This window comes from Malurus melanocephalus, unplaced genomic scaffold (assembly GCF_030028575.1).
Source record: "Malurus melanocephalus ecotype Western Australia unplaced genomic scaffold, MMel_1.1 scaffold_8, whole genome shotgun sequence".
Lineage (NCBI taxonomy): Eukaryota > Metazoa > Chordata > Aves > Passeriformes > Maluridae > Malurus > Malurus melanocephalus.
This window is the reverse complement of record NW_026623240.1, coordinates 4623695-4645434: the sequence shown is the minus strand read 5'-3', so window position 1 is coordinate 4645434 and position 21740 is coordinate 4623695. Positions and strand designations below refer to the sequence as shown.

Below are 21740 nucleotides of genomic sequence, written 5' to 3'. Positions count from 1 at the left end.
ACCCTTTCAGTCAGCAGGTTATCCCGAACTGATGAACATCATTCAAGTTTTGGTGCTGAGAATCCAGTCTAATCTCCTCTTGGTTGCTGCCACCAGAAAATTTACCATACAAATTACTTTAAACACATTTTAATAGATGATGTGCCACGCTGAGGTGGTCCAGCACAGAAAGAGTTAAACTCTTTCCTAGTTTCAGTCTGAAAGCAACTTTAAATACTACTCTGAAAAGTAACAACTATACAAGGACAAAAAGAGGCTCTAATCCAAGGTCTTCTTAAGCATATTTAAATAACCTTTCAGAYACACTTGACAGCAACACATAGAGATTTAAGTTATTAAATCAGTACATAGTGTGAAAACATAAGATAATTAACAGTCTCGGCAACAAAAAGCTTATAAGCAAGTACAAGATAAGAGATTAAAAATGGTACCACAAATACAGAGAAACAAGGAAAACGCAACTAGGTATATCACAGTGAGACTAAATCACACATTTAATAGCCCTGAGTCTCAACCAGCCATCCTATAACWCTGACAAGCTTTGGAGTCCCTGCAGAACCTCAGTTTTCAGGAAGCTTGGAGGAGGAATAATGATTTATTCCAGGAGCTCTTTCCAGGCTGGCATAAAAATTTATACTTGAGCAATGGGTGCTAGTGAGAAGCAGGATTCTCACCTTGATAGTGAATGAGCAGTGCTGGTTACAGAAAGGACAGATAAAAGAGAGCTTCGGAAGTGAAAACTAATACCTTGTGCCCCACACAGAYCAGAAGTGGGATACAGTTTGCATGTCCAAAGCAGAGGGCAAATGCAGTTAATTTTGTTTTAGCATTCTAAATGCATTAGAGCATCTTAGAGCCTCTGGAGTTGTGGRACAGAATTACCGTGGCTGGTGAGCYACACCCAGTGTCCTGCTGCTKWGTCCCAGCTGCCCCAGCACTAATGCTCATAACTGACGGGTGCCTTTCGGCTTTGGGAACCCTCTCACTCACTGTTTTTGCAGAAAGACTGGCAAAGTGAACAGAGATGTCTGATGTCAAAAGAAAAACCATGAAAGTTCAGCAGAAATAGTGAAAAGATGTATACATATTCTTTCTTTGAAGACTTTAATCCAAATATTTAATTGACCAACYTTTTTTAGACTGACCTGTTCATCTACTATCATATAACAAAGAAARATGAGAGATATGGTTGCTGATTAATCTGTAGGACTGCAGCACTGTAATCTTGATAACACACTACATGCCACAATAGGTACTCACAATAACAGGTTCCCAAACCATTGTCTGTGCATCTGTCAACCAAGAGATGGTTATTTAGGGTTCAGTGACCCAAGAACCAGGACATGCACAACGAAATTGTGTTAATATAACATCAGTAATTTTATCAGCAAGGCACATCTCAAAGATTGTTGACACAAACAGGATTATTAGAGGAACCCCAAAAGCGCAAGAAAATGATGATTGCAAAGGCCTTGAAAATCCAGACACTGATGTCAGTGGCCAAATTGTGTTCACTACAGGAATGCAACCTTGTAAACTAGACAACACTGCGTCCAGGGGTAACAAAGAGACCACATGGCATGATTCCAAGAGATGTAAAAGACTTGTGGTAAAACATGGGAYGAYGTGGAATTGCTGGCCAGTAAATCAATGGTCAGTAAGTGGATGGTGGCAGCAAATGAAGAAAAATAACCCTAAGTGAAACTCAGAGCAAAGAGGAAGAAAACTTTAACAGTGTGTTCTCCTTATGAAGAACATAAGACACTGAAAACTTGGTATAACCACCTACCCATCTCTTTTTGGAGAAGCAGACACCTCCTACCCCATGCTGGCGTTTGGACCTCCAAGGTTAGGGACAGGGCAAGCATAACACAAGAGTTACTACATCTGAGAGTAGATGCCAGAAAGTTTGTGTATGTGAACTTCAACTACTTYATTAATAGGAATTAGCAATAATTTTCTGGTCTAAGATGTTCACCTTCATTTCACCTGGACTGATAATGCAGTTTTGAATAGATTTTGCTAGCTCAGTTACACTAAATAATAAATTTCTGAATGTGTATGTAAAGTTTCTTTTAAATCACAAGGGAAGTTGGGTATCCTGCACTTGGGGCAGTTATYAAAATGCATAGAATCTTTTTTTGCAATGATCACAACTTTGTGATCCCTGCTGGGTATTATGAGGATGAACAAGGCTTGGAGTCCATCCAAGAACTTCAATTGTATGATTTTTCCTTTTACACAAAGTAAACTACCTCGGAAATTTTGATCAGAAAGAGTAAAACTGGATTTTCTGGGAAATGAAGGGAGACCTAGGTCATTGCTGCTRCTCAGAGAGGATGGAGGCTACACAGATCCTGGCCAGAAACACTTGGTGCCACAAGATGGCAATCATGCATTTCCCACAGCCCTCACTGCGGTAGAAGGTTCCGGAAGTTCAGTAGCATCAAGGAGCAGGGGAGCTACAACGCATCAAGGCAATATAAACAAAAGTCAGCTCAGGAAAGCAGTCATTATAATATGTTGCACAATTTATTTCTTTTAATAGTTTATTAAGCTATCTTTATAACAGAAAAGTTACATGAGGCATGGAAACATGAAACTAATCATGCTAATCCTATTTTGGCAATTTTCCCATAACACTGGGAACATTCAGGGCCTTGTGATTAGGACTTGTTACCACTGTTAGAAAGAATGATTCACTCCCCTAAGGGGATTTTGGCAAGAGGGAAATGGTGGAAAGAGATAAGAGTGGAAATCTGTGGAAGAAGCCAGAAGTGTTTTAGAAAAAAAAATTATCTAYATATGTGCACACATATGTACACAAAGTATATCTATTATTTATCATCTGTATATATACATTGCATATTTGACCTTTACCACATTACACACAGTGTGCATATATATACACACTGCTGCAAGTGCTGCAAAAAAGCACGAACAAGCAAGGTAAAAAATAGCAAACGAGCATACAGAATTAAGAACTAGGTTTCAAAGTTTGAAATTTCTGTTAGTTTGGGTAAATGTATGGCAAGATAAGTTGAAGGATACGTGCATTACCAAAAGCAGAAAAGGAAATACTTAGACTTCTGCATTAAAAAAAAATAATAATCAAGTACACAATTCCAAGTCCTGAAGTATTCTAAAGCAACCCAAAATACCAGAGCAGCATTTGTTACTTTACTCCCTCATAAACAAGGAGTTCTGGGATAGCATGGTTCTCCCCTGAGACCCGTAAGTGGTGAATCAAACCCCCCAAAATCCCCAGACCTCAGGGAAACACCAGGAGACAGAGAGGTGTCCTTCAGAGCGGATTCCCTATGCTGGCTGACTCGCCACCTCTCACAGAATTGGTCTGTCAGCATTTGATACAAGGCTGAATGGAATGTTACACAGACCAACTTCAGTCTGCACCTAACCACATACAGTTATATACAAGCTACAGGCAACATATAGATTCTAATCTGGACGTGTAATTCTAAATCAAAGGGACAGCAAGCTTCACTGGACAAAAACAGAAGATATTGATGTWGTACAGACTAAGTTCATGTCATGTGCTGCTTTTGGCGAGAACATCAAAGCCACCAAATATGCTATGTCTGCATGGCAACAGTGGAGGAATTTTATTTTTCTAATTAAAATTATAATGAACCCCTGAGAGAAATAAGCACAACAAAACAACTGTTGACAGTATTAATGCCAGCAAATGAGGTTATAATTCAGTAAATTGATTGTGTACATTGTGCTCATCAGCAGCCAAATCATATTCATGACTTGCTGTCAACAGACAGATTTTGAATACATTTYGCTTTTTTCCCCAAGCTGCACAGCTTCCCAACCATTTTAAGAAATTTGAAAAAAAAGAAGTGAACTTCATCTGTATTTTATTAATAGGGCAATAAAAGAGACACAACAGACAAACCCCAAACATTCCTGGTTGAAAATGTGTGTGAGCACCATTTAACTGTACCACTAACAAACAGAGAAGAAATGTTTCTTCCAGTCCCTTCATGTCAATTGTTTGCAGCATTTCATGTATATCAAATTAGTTTGCTCTGTTTATGGGGGTACTTTGGAAAGGCACAGGAGAGGAAAAGAACATATATCCCCAAAACCAAGAAAATTACGAGCATACATTCACAAAAGTTRTCAGAGCCATTTTACAAAGCCACCCTCATGAAGGAAATCTATGTAGCACCCAGTTGCTAAAAYCAAAGTCCTCCAGCTACAATAGATTAACTTTACATTCCCCATTAAAACTTTCAAAAACATCTGAAATGTAACACCAGTGCAGGAAAACTATTTCCCTTTTTTGAGTATCAAAAATCACAGCAAGGTAGTGCTTCCATATGGATGATGCAGAAAAGCACCATTTATGTACTCGGCAACTGTGCACAGATTTTCTTCGCAAGTTTTCTTACACAGACAAGGAYTCTGGGGCGTAGTTAGCTTTACTCCTTAAAAATTATTTTGCATCTGTATAAAGAGGTTTACCTCTAGGAGCCATGGTTTTAGTTTTCTGTCCAGCAGAATATCAAATCCCAGAACTTCAAAGCAGACACTGTCACTTCCTGGAGCTTGCCCTGGCCTGCACATGCGATAAGCGTGAAGAACATGTGGCTCTGCAACTATCAGAGTCTTCACCACCAGCTCCTGCAGGGATTTGTTGCAGAAAAGTTCATCAGAGGACAAGAACCCAGCACATACTAAATGACAGTATTTCAAACTTTAATATTTTAAATTTCATTTACATACCTACTAGGAAAAAGGATTTAAAATACTAAGTAAATAGTCTGTAATTAAAAAAAAATATTCCTATGTAGTAACCTATATAACTTTATATAGTTCTAGACTATATTGTTGTACTTCCCGTGGTGCATGCAAACTTTGAGATGTGCAATAAATTAAATAGTGAAAGCAAATTGGTAACATAGTATAGTACAGCCAATCTTCATCCATTTCATKTTGCAATACAATTTTCAGCAAGTCTTCTCAGAATCATACATACAGCTTTAAGCTCTAAAAATCTCAAGCCTATTCCTCATTTAAAGRCACCTGTAACACAACCACTTCAATGCTGCTGGTGTAAGACCATAGATATATACAACACTGACTAATTTTGTAAATATTCACACTGTTTGAAAGAGCTTTTGATCTCTAGAAAAATGCTAACATTAAATTTGTAATCTGACTCTGAATTTAAGTCTTTTAAAACCATAATAATAATTTAGATTGTTTTGTGACATTTATTGTTGAGAATTTGGATTAATAAAGTGTCAAAAAAATCTGAATTGCAGYAAAGCAGATGGCAGAAGCAATTAATTTTCTAAAAATACACAAAATAAAGAAAAGTGCTTTAGTCTGTCTTACTGAAATATCACTCCAGAATTTGGAGACATCAAGATTATTTGTTTCTAGAAACTCAGTAAACCACTTTATGGAGCGTTTGCTTCCTTTGTCTTCTGTTTCRTCCCGTTCAAAGTGCTCATTATGTTTATTGACAGAATAGTTAGTCAGATGCATATACAATTGACTCTAAAAAAAGGAAGAAAAGACATTTAAAAAACCTTAAATAGAATTCTAAAATAGTCAATTCAAAATCATGTAAAGAAAAGTTTACATTAAATCACTAATGACATCAAACAGCTCATACTTRCAAATACACTTCGTGCAGATTTAATATTTCTGATTCTGAGAGATTTCATAACTGAATGTTCTATAGCCCTCTTACAACAAAACCAGGGCTTCTTAAGCCAGCTGCAGTCCACTGACCGAGCACCCAACATCTGGTTAGATATTATACCTGCCATTTTCACAGGTCTGTAAACAAACAGGTAGTAAATAACTACCAGAAAAAGTAAAGAGCAATTATCATTACTTAGAGAATGATTACATTMCASAAGAAGCAAACAATAAAGATGGYATTTTGAAGTGCTACTTTAAAAGTGCTAAAAAACACTCTGGCATCTGTTTCATAGACAATCCCACATTTCAGTTTTCACTGTAGCTTATTTATGARAAGTGTTCTCATGATAGTGATACTTTAAAATATCTTTTACATATAAACTCATCTGCCACGCTGATATCTGCCAAAATTGCTCATTTTTAACTGGCTGGTAGCCATACATCAGAGGGAGGTAAATCTCAAGACRTGCATTACAGAAATGACTGAGTGCTACAGTTCCTTTATGGAGCAAAATGTCACCAACAATAGACTCAKGTTATCAGTTGAATTTAAAGAAAGCATTCTCTTCCCAAGCACAATTTATAAATCATGATTTGTACATTTACATTCTCTCCCAGTACAGATATTAATTCAGCTTTTCACTTACACTGTGATGCCTGTCTTCATCACAGTGACAATTCTCTGTCATGTTTGATTACATACATGAGAGTAGAWGATATTCTAAGGTGGCCATAAACCTTCTGTTCCAATTCATCTTTGATAGATAACACAAGCCTTCTGCTGTCATTTATCTCACTACACTTCCTTATCTTTAAAAAACTTCATKAAATTACCAAAACTAATTGATTCAATTGCAAGCTAGTTAACAGTATATTGTAGCATTAGAAGCAATGGATTTCTCCCATGGCTTCGTTACTCCTTTAAAAATCATTCTGAAATCTATTGGTTTGAATCATCTTTCCATGAAATTCAAATTATTTTAGACAAAACTAATTATTATTCAGACTTTACAAAAAAAAAAAAGAAAAAAAATGCATTTGTTCATCTGAACTAATAGTCGAAGTTATTTGGTACAATGTCACTGTAGAACAATGTCATCCAAAGAACAATGTCATKAGTAACAAGCAGGTTATTTCATACAATAGCAACCTCCAGCATGAGCAGTTGTGAGAACACAGAAACAACTGCCTGTCCTGTTTATCCGCTCAGAGCATATTTCAGTGYTCCTAATGCCGAGATTAGCAGCAATAGAAAAATATTAAAAGCAAACYATTCCAAATATAGTACTGGCACACTTCCAAATATAGCATTTGGACTAGGCTTCAAATTGTACCTGCGTTTTTCAAAGCCACACCAAGAGAATAGTCACAATTCTAAGTTTCACACAGGCAAAAAGGCTCTATGATGTTGTCTGTTACATAATTACACTGAAACTGCTCTAAAAGCAATCGAGTACAGAGTGAGGTATAACAAACCCAAATCTACTAATGCTTCCCAATGCTGCAAATCTACTTCTTTCTTAGGCATTTTGGTCTGAGCCAAAAGAGAAGGGTTTACATCCCCCAACAGGGCAACATGCTACACAGTGGGACAAGAGGATGAAAATGTGCAAAATCTTTAGCCTGACCCTTACTATTCCTTGGTTCTCTCTAAGTTTACTGTCAGCCCTACTGAATCATCCTAAAGCTGCCAAGTACATACTCCTGGCCCTGCTGAAGCAGTCACTGACAAACAGCAGCAGCAGGAGGAGATTCCCTGGTGCTCAGGAACTGCAGTGAGCGCTGCTGCATGGTTCTCTCCTTTCTCCCAACACAATGGCTGAAACCTTGCAGGATCCTCAGCAAAGGCTCCAAACTTCATGCATGGTAAACAATGATCCAGCAGGAGATAAACCTTATTAACACCTGCCACCCCAGCTTCAGACTCAGATGAACATAAAAGCAATATGATTGGACTTCAAGTGATTTGATTTTCTTTATTTTTTCGGTTGATAACTTTTGCTTTCTTCTAAACGATATTTAAACACTTCAGCATACATACATGCAAAGTCATATCAAATTCTYATATGTAAGCAATAATATGGCTACACTTACGATTTTGATGGAAAAGCATGTGTTTAGTATCTTTCACATAAAATTTTTTCTCTTCATTGACAATACAGAAGTTTATACAGATAAACTCATTTCCCAGTTTATTTCATTTTGCCACCTTCAAACACTACACATATTAGTCTACACCACAAGCAATAAATTGCAATGAACTCCAACTTACCAAATTTGAGTCACTGGGGGGGTGATACTTTTCCGTGCCCATTCTCACCAGTCCATCATGATATAAAAATACTTTTAATGGATCACAGGAGGTTACAAGAATATACACACGTAAATCAAACTTGTAGCCTTCCATAAGAAATGGTTTGTCAAGATATTCCTGAACAATTAAGTGATCCTGAGCTTGTAACTTTTCTCCATTTCTTATTAAAGAGATCCTGGTAAAAACAAAAGTTATTTTAAAACTTGGACATTATTCTTTGAAACAGATWATTGTGGTCACCCAGACAAGTAGTCAGGCTAAAGTCTACCTGTACAAAGAGGCTTACATMTCTGATTTTTAGGGCAGAGAAAAAGTTCCATTCCCTTACAAGGCTTTTGGTTTCCTTTATTGTGCTTTAATTCCTTTATTGTCCTTTATTGTGCTTCACTAGATGAAAAAAGGCAACGAGCCATTTCAAAGTAACTTTCTGCTTGCTTTGATTCAACAATTTGTAATAATGGGTTTGCTCTACACTTARAAATTGTTTGGCAGAACGACCAGTCTCCAGCTTCTCTGATTACTCCCCATGCAGCTCTAAAAATAGATTTCCAGTCTTTGTCACAACTTCTGCCTGAGGTACAGGCTGCAAAGAACTTTCAGGGCTAAGCTGACTTAGGTGATGATGTTTGTGAAGCAGGACATTGATCTGTATGACCAAGGATGGCATACATGAGGCTCAGTATTTCTGTATTTCCAGTTTCTCACACCAAAATGAAACAAGGTTTATACATKAACTATGAACTTCCAGTCTCTAACTACATGGAATTTGAATAACTGTAAAAGCTAGTATTTTCAGTATACAATTATAAACCTAGCCTTCCCAGAAATCAGTTAGATTCATGATAAAATAACTGTGTTCTTAATAGTTGAGTTTATTTAAGGCTTTTGAAGCCTTCACCCAATACGTTGACTTTCACACAACTTGAAATACAATCTTCTTACTAATGCACAGCTCCTGTTAATGTTGTAMGTAGCACTGGATTTCACCTTTAAGGGTAAGAAGGCTGAATTTAATTCACAACTTACCCATGTCCCATTGCACCATTAGCTGGTTTGACTATGAAAGTTTTCTGTCTTTTTTTCTTCTTCAGTTCTTTTACATAGTTCTGAAACTGTGTGTATTCTGCAGGAAAGATCCATGTTCGAGGAATGAAACTGTACTCCTGAGGCTGACTCTTGATCATTCTGCAAARGAAAGTGTAAATGTGTTAAAATCTTTTGACTACTTTGATGTTTCAATCCTCAGGATTAAAAAGCACTTAATGACAATTTGACAAGAGAACTTTTTTTTCCAAAATTCTGTAATATGAAAGCACACTCCTGCACTTAATTAAGAATAGTTAGAACTCTATTRCATATTCATATGAGTGTGAATATGTTATACTCAAAAGCAGACTGTCTTGTGCTTGCTTATGTGTTTATTATGTTAGTGGCATCCATCTCATTTCTTGGCATCCATCTCACTGCTGTTACAATTTTTGGCCAATTATTCAGATGACTTCATGCTATTCCTATTCTAGGAAATACTGAACTTCTAATAAACCATGGAGTTTTTTGGGGGAAGGAAGTGGTATTGGGGAATTATTTTAGTTTTCATACTGGTATGTGTTTGGGGAGGTATGAGGATCAACACACAAAAAGAAGAATTGGTTAATTTTCAGTTTCTTCCTGGGTGCAAAAAATAATAATAACAAGGACTGAATGTAAAATTTAAATTGAAGCAATTTAAGAAGAGGCTTTTGTTCCTTTTGAAATAATTTTTTAATAAGGAATTGCAGTAAAATACTTTGGCACAGGCCAAGCAAATAACGGATTTCCTATATAGGACAAATCACACAAGCTTTGATTTGTGTCTGATCCCAGCATATTGGGATTAAGATTCCAAGAGCACCTAATTTAATCAAAAATAAGCAAAGACATGCAAAGCAAGACTAAGCAGGGAGTGAGTAGGGGAGAGGGGTGGAACAGAAGAACTAAAATAAAATAGAGTTGCTTTAATGCTGGTTAAAGGAGCAATGGGGACCTGGTGTTCTCTGCCTATTGATATCATAGCTCCCAGCAGAATAAACTCAAGTCTTTGCTAAGTTACATACTGGTGCAGCTAGCTTATTTCAGGGACTCAGAGTACCTGGAAATTTCTTCAGTTGATTATTTTTTTAAATGCCACTATGATGTACTTTAATGCTTTTTAATTAAATACAGAATTAGGTATATTTCTCCTTTTGAAAAGTAACAGTATCAGCATAACTTAAATGTAAAAGAGGCAATATTATTTCCATTTTTCATTTCTACTATGAGCCCACATAATACTCCTGGGCAGACACTTTCTCTTTAAGTGGCTAAAATACTTATGGAAAAAACAGAGCTGTCAGCCACATGTGTAGGGCTAGGACTGTAGCCAAGCCCTACTGGTATAATGGATATGCTGTCACCAAACTGTGTAGCCAACTATCCAACAAACACTCTGCAGAAACCACAATAGCTATAGCAATATTGCATGAGATTCAGTGCCTCTGCAGCACCATTGTAATTGTTATCTTTAYAAATATGGTTTGATGAAAGACACTCAAAAATCAGGAAAACTTTTTAAAAATGTAAGTAGATATTGTAATTCCTAATTCATGCATATTGTTAAAATACTCTCCATCTGCTCTATATTTACAAATGTTATTACTTCGCCAACTGAGTAGCTTATCTAGGCAGAAACTGTCCTATTTTTAGGCAAAAAAGCAATTTCTGTGTTAGTTTAAATCCCACTCCAGATTATCATATGCATCCTGTTATATACTGGAGACCTGCCCTTTAACTTACTCGASGGTTTCAGTACACACACTCCCTGCTCACTGAATACAGCTTCAAGGTATTCCTGATATAYTGATAGTATTTGTGACTGCAAGTATATCAGTTCTATAGGCCTTTTCTTTTTGATGCATAACTGGGTAGATTACAAACTTAATAACATGAAGTGGAATACTTCAGCATTGTTTATAAGTTCTGGGGCTCACTAAAACTTCCAAAAAAAGAATTCAGCTCTGTTCTTTCCCTGCTTGGCCCTGTTTAGAAAGGGCTTAGGAACATCATCAAGTAGCCTGTGGAATCAAGGCCTATTCCATTACAATAGCCCTRTTTTTCAGCACATCTGCTTTCCACTACTGTAACCACTTTTTCACTGTGATGCTGTATCATTTAGCCTTTGCTGTCCTTATCAGGAGGACTGAGAAATAAATAGCAAATTATTGTTCTTCTGAGTACTATTTTAGCTCACAAATGTAGTCAGACTGTGCTCTTGATCTCAGAGTGCTTTTGGTACAAAAGAATCAAAGGTTTTGAACAAAACATAGCTTACTAAAGACATGACTTGTCARTCTAATAACACAGGTCCCACTGCCTACACGTCAAAATCTTCTGACTTTTCAAGTATGGAAAGTTAGGAGGTATGTATGGATGAGAATGGTGCTTGGTCCATGATCAGTTAATGAACCTTTTAAATATAATCAACAAAGGAGCAGGAAAAAACAGGATCTCATAGGGTCTGTGCCCCTTCCCATTCACCCTGTGCACTTTCGCCCCTACTTACTGAATTCATTCTGTCACCACACTTATCCTTCTTCACTTGAGGAGCTCTCATGTGAAGGATAGCTGGCTCTAAAATGGCACTACTATTGTAACTATTTCTYTTCTGTGCTCTGATAATTATCTTTGAAAATGATGCTCATGCCTGCCTTTGTTTCTCAATTACATTCCTCTTTACATCTATTCCATTATTCTGTGTTCCTACTTTCTTTGCTGAGTTGTTTTCTTTCATATTTCACATGTTATGTATTGCACTGCTCCCTTCCACCCTTCCGCATGTGAAAACTACATTGTCTTATGATCCAGAGTGCCTGGATATGGCCTGCAAGAAGAATTCCTGAAGTGCATTTCCTCCTGAATAGTATTTTCCTCTCAAAGTAGGTAGATTTATTCTTTCACTCCATTCCCAACAGCTTGCATAAAAATGAAGGCTGAAATCAATATAACAACAAATACAGAAGTAAGAGCAAAAAAAGAGTCTATTCTCTACCAATTCTCAAGATAGTTTAATTATCTCTCCAATGATAGTAATCAGTAGTCAGTAGTGAGAATAGAAAAGATGCAGAAGTAAAGCAAGACAAGAGAATTAGTGTTTCTGCACATTCAAATTTTAAGACAGAACAAGGGCTGTAGGAAACAAAATCCTGCATTCCATAGGCAAGAGCCTCTTCAACCACGTATCCCAACTTTAATGATTTCACCAGCAGACTCAAGGCATATAATTTTGATTTTTATACAGAATGACTACTAAGTATTGTAAGGCCAGTATTGAGACAAAATACTCATACCCACAGATACAGCCCTTCTATATCTCCTGATATTAAGTCACAAYACAGATGTTTGACCCAGAGTTATAATGTAAGAGAAACTATTCCCTTCTTATCTAGATGTACAATCTCAACATTGAGTAACACTAAAATGTGTTTCAAACACAGAATTGAGTAGGCTGAGAGAGGTATAATCAGACTGTATTTGAAAGAAATAAAGAAATATACATGGTAACAAAAGCTTTTTGTCCATTTTCCCTATTTTTTTTTTTAATATCATAGAACTGCAGCAATACACAGGKGTACCACTGAGTACCAACAACTGTTTCCAAGACCTCTCCAAACACCTGTYTGCCCCCGCATGCTATCTCTGTGTTTTTACTTCGAGTCTGGAAGGGGCAGTGAAAAGTGTTTATGCAGTATTTTTGACACAGGGGAGCTCTAGTCCACATGGAGGACATGGAGACACCACATTAATGCACATAATATTTGCATCATAATGGTTGCATAGTTCTACATGCTATATTTTCTAGTTACAAAACAGAAAAGGAAAGAGAAAGAAATCGAGAGAGAGAGAGGAGATGTCACAATAATTACACTCATATGAAAACAAATTCTGTTCTGTTATCAGTTAATACAGTGTAAGTAATATTGAGGGCCAAAAGACTGACTCTATTAATAAATGTTCTACAAATGAATTTAGATTACAATAACCAAAATATTAACATATATTTACCCTCAAACCTTTCCTTATTACCAGGCTATCAGATCATTATTTAGTATTGTTTTCTTACAAGTCTTACTCACAGATTCTCAGCTAGGATAATTCCTCAGAACCCAGCTATTCCACGAGAGTAAGGAGAATTTGAAATTGACAAATGAGCCTCACTGACTTATTTCTTATATAAACATTAATATGCTTCACTTTTTTTAAATTTCATATATGCAAAGATATAGCCATTAATTACTTTAGAGAAATACTATCATAGAWCTGGTCAGGTTGGAAGGGARCACAGTGGGCCATCTGGTTCTCCTAAAACCCATTGCACAGGATTATGTCCAGATGCACTATCCAGCCACATACCGTTATTTTTTTATGTTCTACCATTATGGGATATATACCTGGGTGTATCTTGTAGTAGGTTTATTGTACAGTAATTCAAGACTCACCTGCATTCTGCAGTGTGTAGACAGAGAGGTGAACAGAAATAATATTCCACTCAAGTCAAYTGGAGAGATAAAGTAGCCCACTCCRATACCMCAGATCCAGGACCAAAGCTGAAGTTATTAAACTTGGTCCTCTCATAGTTTCTTAGTAAAAATAAACAAACCTCACAAGCAATAGTTCTGTATATTACTGCATTAAATACTACAGCTGGAAAGTTTCTTAATATTAAAAGAAATATTACTTAGTCATGTTTCTTGCCAGAAAATCCTTTCTGCATATCTCTCCCATTCCTGGAAAATGGTTGATTCTCTGAAGAAATAGAAAAAAAAAAGAAAATTAATTGAAATGTTTGGGGTTCCTGGCATACCTTATACAATCATTTAAAACACTCAGCTGGATGCTCAGGAAAACATAATTACTGATACATCKAAATTATTAAAGATAGTATCTTACACTATACTGTATATTCTTACCAATACTAAAGATGCTGTAAATTSTATTCTCTTCCTTCAATACATGTGCCCACTGATTTAATTTAATACATGAGACTATCATACTTTTATTCACAAAGCTATCTAGAAATAAAGAATGCATACACAAAGTAATGGTAAAAAACCAAATTATTTATCCACAGAACWGGGAAAGAGCTCTGGTTGTCAATTTACTGCTTAAAAGCTTATGAGAAACTTATAAATGATGTCTTACATCTTCTTTTAAACTGATCATTCACAACATCCAACTGGGAGAAAAAMGCCTGAGAGAACAGCCCCTAATATTTACACACCAGATTCCAAGTGGTATGAACAAATAACTCTGGAAAAGAGACTAGGATTTTAATATATGCAGTGGCACAGCCTTATTGCARCCGGGTTTGTTGTGTTTTCTGKGGGSYTTTTTTTTCCCTYCACAAAAACAGAATTGAGCAGTGWCAATTACTGAATATTTCAGAGTGAAGTGAAGCAGCTCACTGAAACATGTCAAAAATCTTAACTACCACTGTACCTGATAGTTCCGAAGCTCTGCAATCTTCTCTTGCTGCACAGCACAATCGCTCCAGATAAGATTTGCTGTTTCATCTTCATCACGTGTTTTCACAAACCCCATTTCTTGTATTACTACACGTACTAYGGAGAAATCAMAGACTTAGGGACTATTTTGAATCTCTAAMACAGATTAATTTCCCACATTTAAAAAAACAATTAAGATTTTAAACACTTCCAATACAGAACCCTTTGTCTGAGAACAATGTCAGCGTAGCAAGCTATTTATCTTGTAATATTTCCATCAGTCTATTGCAAACCTGCCATTACAATGTTACAGCACCTTATCGTGAGGCAGGAATCAACACAACCACTGATRGGAACTGAAAAGAGCTTCAAGGTATTTCCTAATCATCCAGCAAAAATCCTCATGTACAGCAGTTAGACTTTATCTTGGTTATGCAGTAAATTAATTTTAAAACAGTGATGACTATACGTGTCATGGCAGATTGTGACAAAAATGCTTCATTACACAAGGTAGAGTGTTGCAAAAGMAAATGCATGCATAACTTCAATTTTTTTAAAACACAGACTGATTATGTGCCATGCACAACTCTGATTCTAGGAAAAAAAATATATTAGTACCAAGCATTAAAATACAATGAACAGATTTTATTGAGAAGCCTCTCTATAACAGAGTATTTMACAGTGAATTTACACTCTCAACTTTCTAGGCTTTAAGTAAACTTCCAAACACACATAACAGATATTTAGAGAGTTCTTCCACTGCCTTCTGGATTACCTAAGTTTTTATGTTTCAAGGCCCTTTCCTGAAATGGAATTAACAGATGGACACTGTTCAAAGCTATGTATTCAACAATATAAGAAAATCCCAGGTTTCTTACAAAAGAAACTCCTTCAGAAATTTCTGTCAGCTTCATGCAAAGTCCATTAATCAGTAATTCTCTCACATCAAAGGCATGCAAACAAAGTGTGCAGTTTCCTACCAATTTCATATTTWGTGCCAGCAATATTTGCAGTGATGACTCCATTCTTCTTCTTCTTCTTTCTGACTTTTCTTTTAATTGTGCTCTGATAGGGTAGTTCTGAACTCAAAGTCAGAGGAGCAGTTCCTTGGTTATCTTTGAAAAACAATGTTACAACTMTCAACATTTTTATATCTCAAATAACATATACAAATTAACTAAAAATACAAACACATACTTCATCACAACTTATAGATACAAGCATATCAAATAATTCTTAGGGAATATTAAAAATCCAASACTAGCATACCTCCCTCATTAGGAAAGGATGGCATTATAACCTAGGATAGTGCAGAAATAGAGTTCAGAKTCTGTTCCAAGTTCTCAGTAATGGTGAAACTGTCAAAGCCAAATTCCTTAAAACTCCAGTCATGCCATTTCAGTCTCCGGTTATAGAAAATATTTGTTCTGGAATGGATAGATATCTGTATTAAAAAAAAAAAAAAAAAGTAAGAGAGACTTCGTTACAGAGAAATCCTGAAAAAAAAAACCAGCAGGAAACTAAATATGAGAACACTTTTAATAAGACATAKAAAGAACTGATATTTTAAAAGATTGATCAAGCTATTATAAATACAAAACTTTGTTCATTGCAGTTCAATTATTTGTTTTCTGGGAAATAATAACTTTGCAGTGTTAGTTTTCAAAATGAAATTGTATCACCTCATTTTCTGATTTTCATTTGGGTATGGGACATTTTGGATATGAAAATAGGTAACATTGAATTCAATCAATACTGCTATTTTCTATCTCCACAAAGCTCAATGAATTTATAGTATTTAAAACAATGTTTTAAGTAAAAAAATAAAATCAGACATATTATAGGTTTTCAGGTACCAAGTGAGAAATAACTGAAATCATACTAATAATGTTTCCCCTTTTTCACTTTTCAATGTTTTTTAAAGCAATTGTCCAACAACCACATGGTAACATGGCTGCAGTTTCATGAGCACTTCATGACACAACAGACTTGGTTTGAAGACATTTTGATTAGACAAACATACACATTTTCAGTTTCTAGAGTGAGCATTTATTTACATAAAATGCTTTTTTTACATCTACACTGATACAAAATTCCTTTTTCTTTTTTTCCCCTCATGAATACAGTGCTACATGAAAAATCACACATATTAAGATGTTTTGTAGGTCCAGCTTAAGCACATAAGAACAATGGGTTAAAATATTAGGAAAAAAACATGGGTTGAAATATTAGGAAAAAAACCATGGGAATAAATCACCTCTAAACACACTGCTTCATGACTTCGGGCATGCAGCACTGTTATACCAAAGCCTACAAGGAAACAAACGCTGTCTTTGGCAGGCGCCTCAAATCTACAAGTTTTCAAAACATATACAATATGTTACTGATCTTTAAATGCTTTCATTTCTTTTCTGCAGTTATATGTGTAGCCAAAGCTCCTTACCCTAGCTTTACATTAGTTTATATTGCCGCTTTTGGTGATTGCAAGATCTTTTCAAAATAGCTTTATAGAGAGCACAGGGAGTTACTTCTGCTATAAATAGCAGGAAATTACAGCAAAGTCAAATTCAGCCATGACTTATGATGCAAAAAATATTTGGTCATAAGACTGGACAAGATGTGCATTAACAAAATTACCAAAACAATATATAGAAATCCACTTTTTTTGTCTATTTGTGTGGGTGTATACAACAGATGAGAGAGAGATRTAAGTATGTTCTGGACAAATCACCTGCCTGTTAAGAAAATATAAAAGCAGATATTTTGAGCTGCAAGATCTAATTTCCTTTCAAGACAGGCATTTACCCTTAACAGCTCAGTAGTGTAAAAGGATAAAAAGAACAGATTATGGTACTCTTATGACTGTCACAAATGTACCAGGAGCCAAATTCTGCTTTGTAACAAGACAACCAAATCTCCCTCATGTCCATTTAGTGCCCCTGTGTATTTATCCATAAAGAACAAGAGAAGTTTTATACACAGATCCAGTCAATCAGCACAGCAGCAACACCCAGCCATTTTGAAGTTTGAATGTTTTGGATGACATTATCTGAGGAGGTGGCCTGAAAGTCCTCGGGCACACTGGCATACTAAAATTAGGCACAGAGTTGGGAAAGCAAAGCATTTGTCCTCCTTAAAACCGCTGTGAAGGAAAAGCAGTGCTGGGCACAGTGACTCACTGGATATTGCATGTTATCTGTTTCTCAGGCTAAGAATACCACCATGGTACAAAACWTGTTTAGTTCCTGGGAATAATACTGAAGTACATCTGTTAGCCAATTAAGGATGTATGTTCTACAAACATACAAAAATGCCTGGCAGTTGTTTCTTTGCTGCACTGACTAAAAACTAATGAATTTGGAAGAACGTTAAGAGGACTAACATTTCCCTGTGAGAAATGCCAGCCCTTTACTAACAGGGCATGTTTCACAAGTTGATATGCTAATAAAAAGCAAGCAGCTCACAGAGCTTTCATTYATCTTACAATCACAGAAAATTATGTGCACAAAGTTACTATAACACACTGTATTCTGTAGGTGGACCATAAAATTCCAAACTGCACCGCACTGCTGAATTACTGCTTTTCTTCAGACAGACGCTAGTCTTCTCAAAAGAATACTCTTTAGGGTTTAAATATCATGTACCAACACTCAGGGTCTGTGACCAGTCTACTTTTAAGCACGCATACATGAGTTGATGGTAAAGATAATCGCCACCTTTAGAGTATTCTGTGGACAATTAGCAGTTCAGCCATGTGGAAAGCAAAGTAATGGGACTGTACTCTGTACTCAGACTTATTTTAGGATTTTAACTTCTCACAAGAACCATCCCATATCAATAAACTGTATTCTGACTTAAGCTTGTATGCAATAATTCAAAACTGTTTTACAACTGCTTGGCATCTCTTTAGTAGCCCATCTTCAACTATTTCACTGAATAGTGAAGCACTAGCAGTTCTTAACCATTAGTTTTCCAAAGTATTTTACAKAGGATGCAGTCTGTTCTTTTGCTCCTTTCCAAAGGTCCAATGGCATGGGACAGTCTCAGCTTTTCCTACCTTGTCAAGTGACAGATGAGAGATACTGCATCTCCTCTGGGGGTATGCATTACCCAAAGCASTGAACTGCTGCTGTGATTTGTAGGCTGAGCTACAGGAGCAGTAYATTTGCCCCTGTTTAGACTTCCCTGCTTTGTGTGCCCCCGGTGCAGTAGCATGAGATGTGCCAATTCCACAGCAAGAAAATCTAATACCACCCTACTGAGGAAGCTGGAATCTTCCCAGGTAAACTGCAACTGTTCCTCTAACTACCCTTCAGAGGAACCACTRTCTAATCAGAGAAATGGACCACTTGGGAGAGAGAAGAATACATCTCTGGGAGCAATGCATGARGGGCTGCTGCTGAGGGGAAGGAGCTGCAGGGAGAAGAGCGCTCTGACAGAGCACTGAGAGGCAACACGGCAGGGCACAGGCAGCCACAAGCTGCTCCTMCACATCTTTCTTTTTTAATTCTGTACAGCAGAAACCACCCTAAAGTTACTTTGTTCTCTGACCCAGATCCTCCCCAGGCACCTTCCTCTAGCTCACATCTTGAGATTTGTCATTACTGCCAAGCCCTACTCCCAGGTCAGAGCACAGCTGAAGGGAAAGACCTGCAGCACAGACTGCTCTGCAGACAGCCTCTGCCAGTTACAGGGCAAAGCTTATTGCARGACTCACCCAGATCATGCCCAGTAACAGCAGCAGCATTGTCAGGTTATGATTACATCAAATTCTGAGTCAGTTCTTATACCTGTGAGAAGTTTTTACTTATAAAATAAGCATAACCTATAACCTGCATTCAGCTACAACAGTGTAGAGGCATTTCTCGCTAGTAATCTACCTGAGAGACTTGTTTCTAAGAGATTGCTTTTAATAACATCGAAGAAAGCATTCTATTTTCAAACTGGGACTTGTGAAGCAAGTCAGCTGTCAGAAATCTCTGAATTCACACTGTGGCAGAAAAGGATTGCAGTCCCTGCTGCATATACCATTTCCCTCCTGATATCCTGGTACACATAAATGGGTGAAGGTTTGTTGCTCAACCATACAGATTCAAGGGCAGCTGAACAAAAATGGTTAACACATAAATGGAGAAAGACTTGTGAACAAGAAATGAATGCGTCTTCATCAGGTTAGCACATTATTATATAAACAAGCACTTTGACTGAAAGTGTTCTGCAGGGAGAGAAAGAWGAGATGTTATCTTTACAGCTGCCTGGCAAAGGTGTGAGAGTGACAGTAGGAGAGGTACATTGCACACAATCCTGTCCTAGAAAGGCACAAAAGAAAAAAAAAATACAAAGAAAAGAAGGATCTTTTTTTCCCTCCAGGGACAGGATACTCTTGCTGAAGATGGAAGTGTTGCACACAGACTGAGAACACAGCAGATGTTCAAGTCCATTTAAAGGAACAGTCTGAGCAAGAYGTGAGAGTGCCTTGGTAAAGAGCAGGGGACAATGGAAAGAAGTGGTTTCATAGTCAATGGAATGATTCTTTTACAAGTTGTAATATATTCTAGAATATCAAAAATTAAAAGTATTTTTCTGCTGTTACACAAATTAAGTGCATCATAAAAAGTTAGAAAATTGCCCCMAAAAAATTCTTCCTGGCCTAGATAATATGTAAGTATTTTTGAACAAATCCCTCTGTAATTTCCTAGTTTTTTTCTCCACACTACTCAAAAGTGACCTCTGCTTTTCATCAACCTTTATGTCTTGATGCAGTCTGGACTCGAAAAGGTTATTTTTAGTCTCTAAATAGCAATTGTAATTGTATGTCATTAGCCGCCCACCTTTTTTTCCCCCAAACAGTAAGCATCCCTGAAAAAGATTTAATTGATCAGATCAAAAAAAGGTAGAGAAAGTCAAATTCAAACTGAAAAATAACACAGTGCAATTTGAGAACCTCKTCCAAAGAACGCAAGTCAATGAGATTCTTTAACCTAATTTGGATCATATCAATAACTATGAAACCATGACTGTGCACCCTAGGAAAAAGAGACTGGGTTGCACATGCACATTTAAAATGGATTTAATCTGATGGATTTAATCACTAGAAATGATAAAATCACCTGCTACACAAAAGTCCATGCTCCACAGCCAAGACAACACTCTATTACCCAGTGTGCTGTTTTTAATGTGAACTTCTTCCTTCCTTCTAAGCAATTGTGAAACTACTGGTGCCCAGTTTGAAAAGTTCCATGGGTTATACATGTGCTTAACTTCACATGCATGAACAGAAAACAAGACTTCAGRTCTTAAGCCATGGTACATATGACAAGACCTCTCAAAGAAAACTAACATCTGACATAGCTAGGTGAAATGCTACACAAATGGATTGTCGTTTTAATTTCCTGCGCTCTTTAGATACAGGTAAGTAATCACTCATCAACAATGGAATATTTTAGAACAGATTTTAAAAYTAGCAGACTGCTTTCCTTTGAGCCCATCAGTGCAATTTACTCTGTGCTGTCAGAAGTGTCTGTAAATGCAGGGGAGCTGGGAAGAAACCCACAAAGCTCCTGACATAAGGAGCTTTCGCAGTGAAATGGAGACACAGTGGAGATACAGCTACAGAACTCGGCAGGTGACCACAGGGATGGAAGGACAACATCACAGTGCTGCAAWCTCCACTCTCCAATTAGCTGGAAAATTAAATAACAAAAATTTTATAGAAACAGGAAAAAGAAAATGTGAACATAGCCTTCAGAGCACTGACCTAGCAAACATCAGAGTTCTAAGGTTTTTCCAATCTAACAATTAAGTCATTTACCCTTAGGTCTTATAGTGTGGAAGTCTGGAAACACCATAGTGAGGGGGTGTGCTTTTCATTACAGTTATGCAAACCTCTAATCTACTCTTGATCTAGAATTAGGATACAAAATGCAGATTCAAAATGAGATTAAGAAATCAACAGAAATTATAATAGAAAAAAATGTCTTTTTCAGTACCGCACCCAGCAAGATAATAACAATTTTCAGTAACAAAAGAGCAGAACTAAAAGCCGCATACCCTTTCATGATTTTTTTAATATATGTCCTTATAAAATGTATGTTGAAGTGTTCCTGCTACAAGCAAGTATAGCTACCAGTTTTATTGTTACATGCTCAAAGAACAATTTGGTGGCAAGGTCTCACTCTTACAGAGAAAGTCTACATGCAAAAAGTAATCTCCATTTTGAGGCTCGA

General features: G+C 36.7%; 1 protein-coding gene across 4 annotated transcripts in view; it reads right to left on the bottom strand.

Moving 5' to 3' along the window:
* TTLL7 (tubulin tyrosine ligase like 7) overlaps positions 1–21740 on the bottom strand; it is a 61881-nt gene that overhangs the window by 25751 nt on the left and 14390 nt on the right. For all 4 annotated transcript variants that reach the window (XR_008965913.1, XM_057374909.1, XM_057374892.1 and 1 more), the window contains 8 exons: positions 15784–15958; positions 15495–15629; positions 14510–14631; positions 13749–13816; positions 9026–9184; positions 7958–8174; positions 5371–5535; positions 4495–4653 (listed from right to left, as the gene is read on the bottom strand). Coding sequence is in view for 3 of the 4 variants with exons in the window: in XM_057374909.1 (XP_057230892.1) it covers positions 4495–4653; positions 5371–5535; positions 7958–8174; positions 9026–9184; positions 13749–13816; positions 14510–14631; positions 15495–15629; positions 15784–15808 (1050 nt within the window). In the remaining variant the exon portion in view is untranslated. The remainder of the gene's footprint in view (positions 1–4494; positions 4654–5370; positions 5536–7957; positions 8175–9025; positions 9185–13748; positions 13817–14509; positions 14632–15494; positions 15630–15783; positions 15959–21740) is intronic.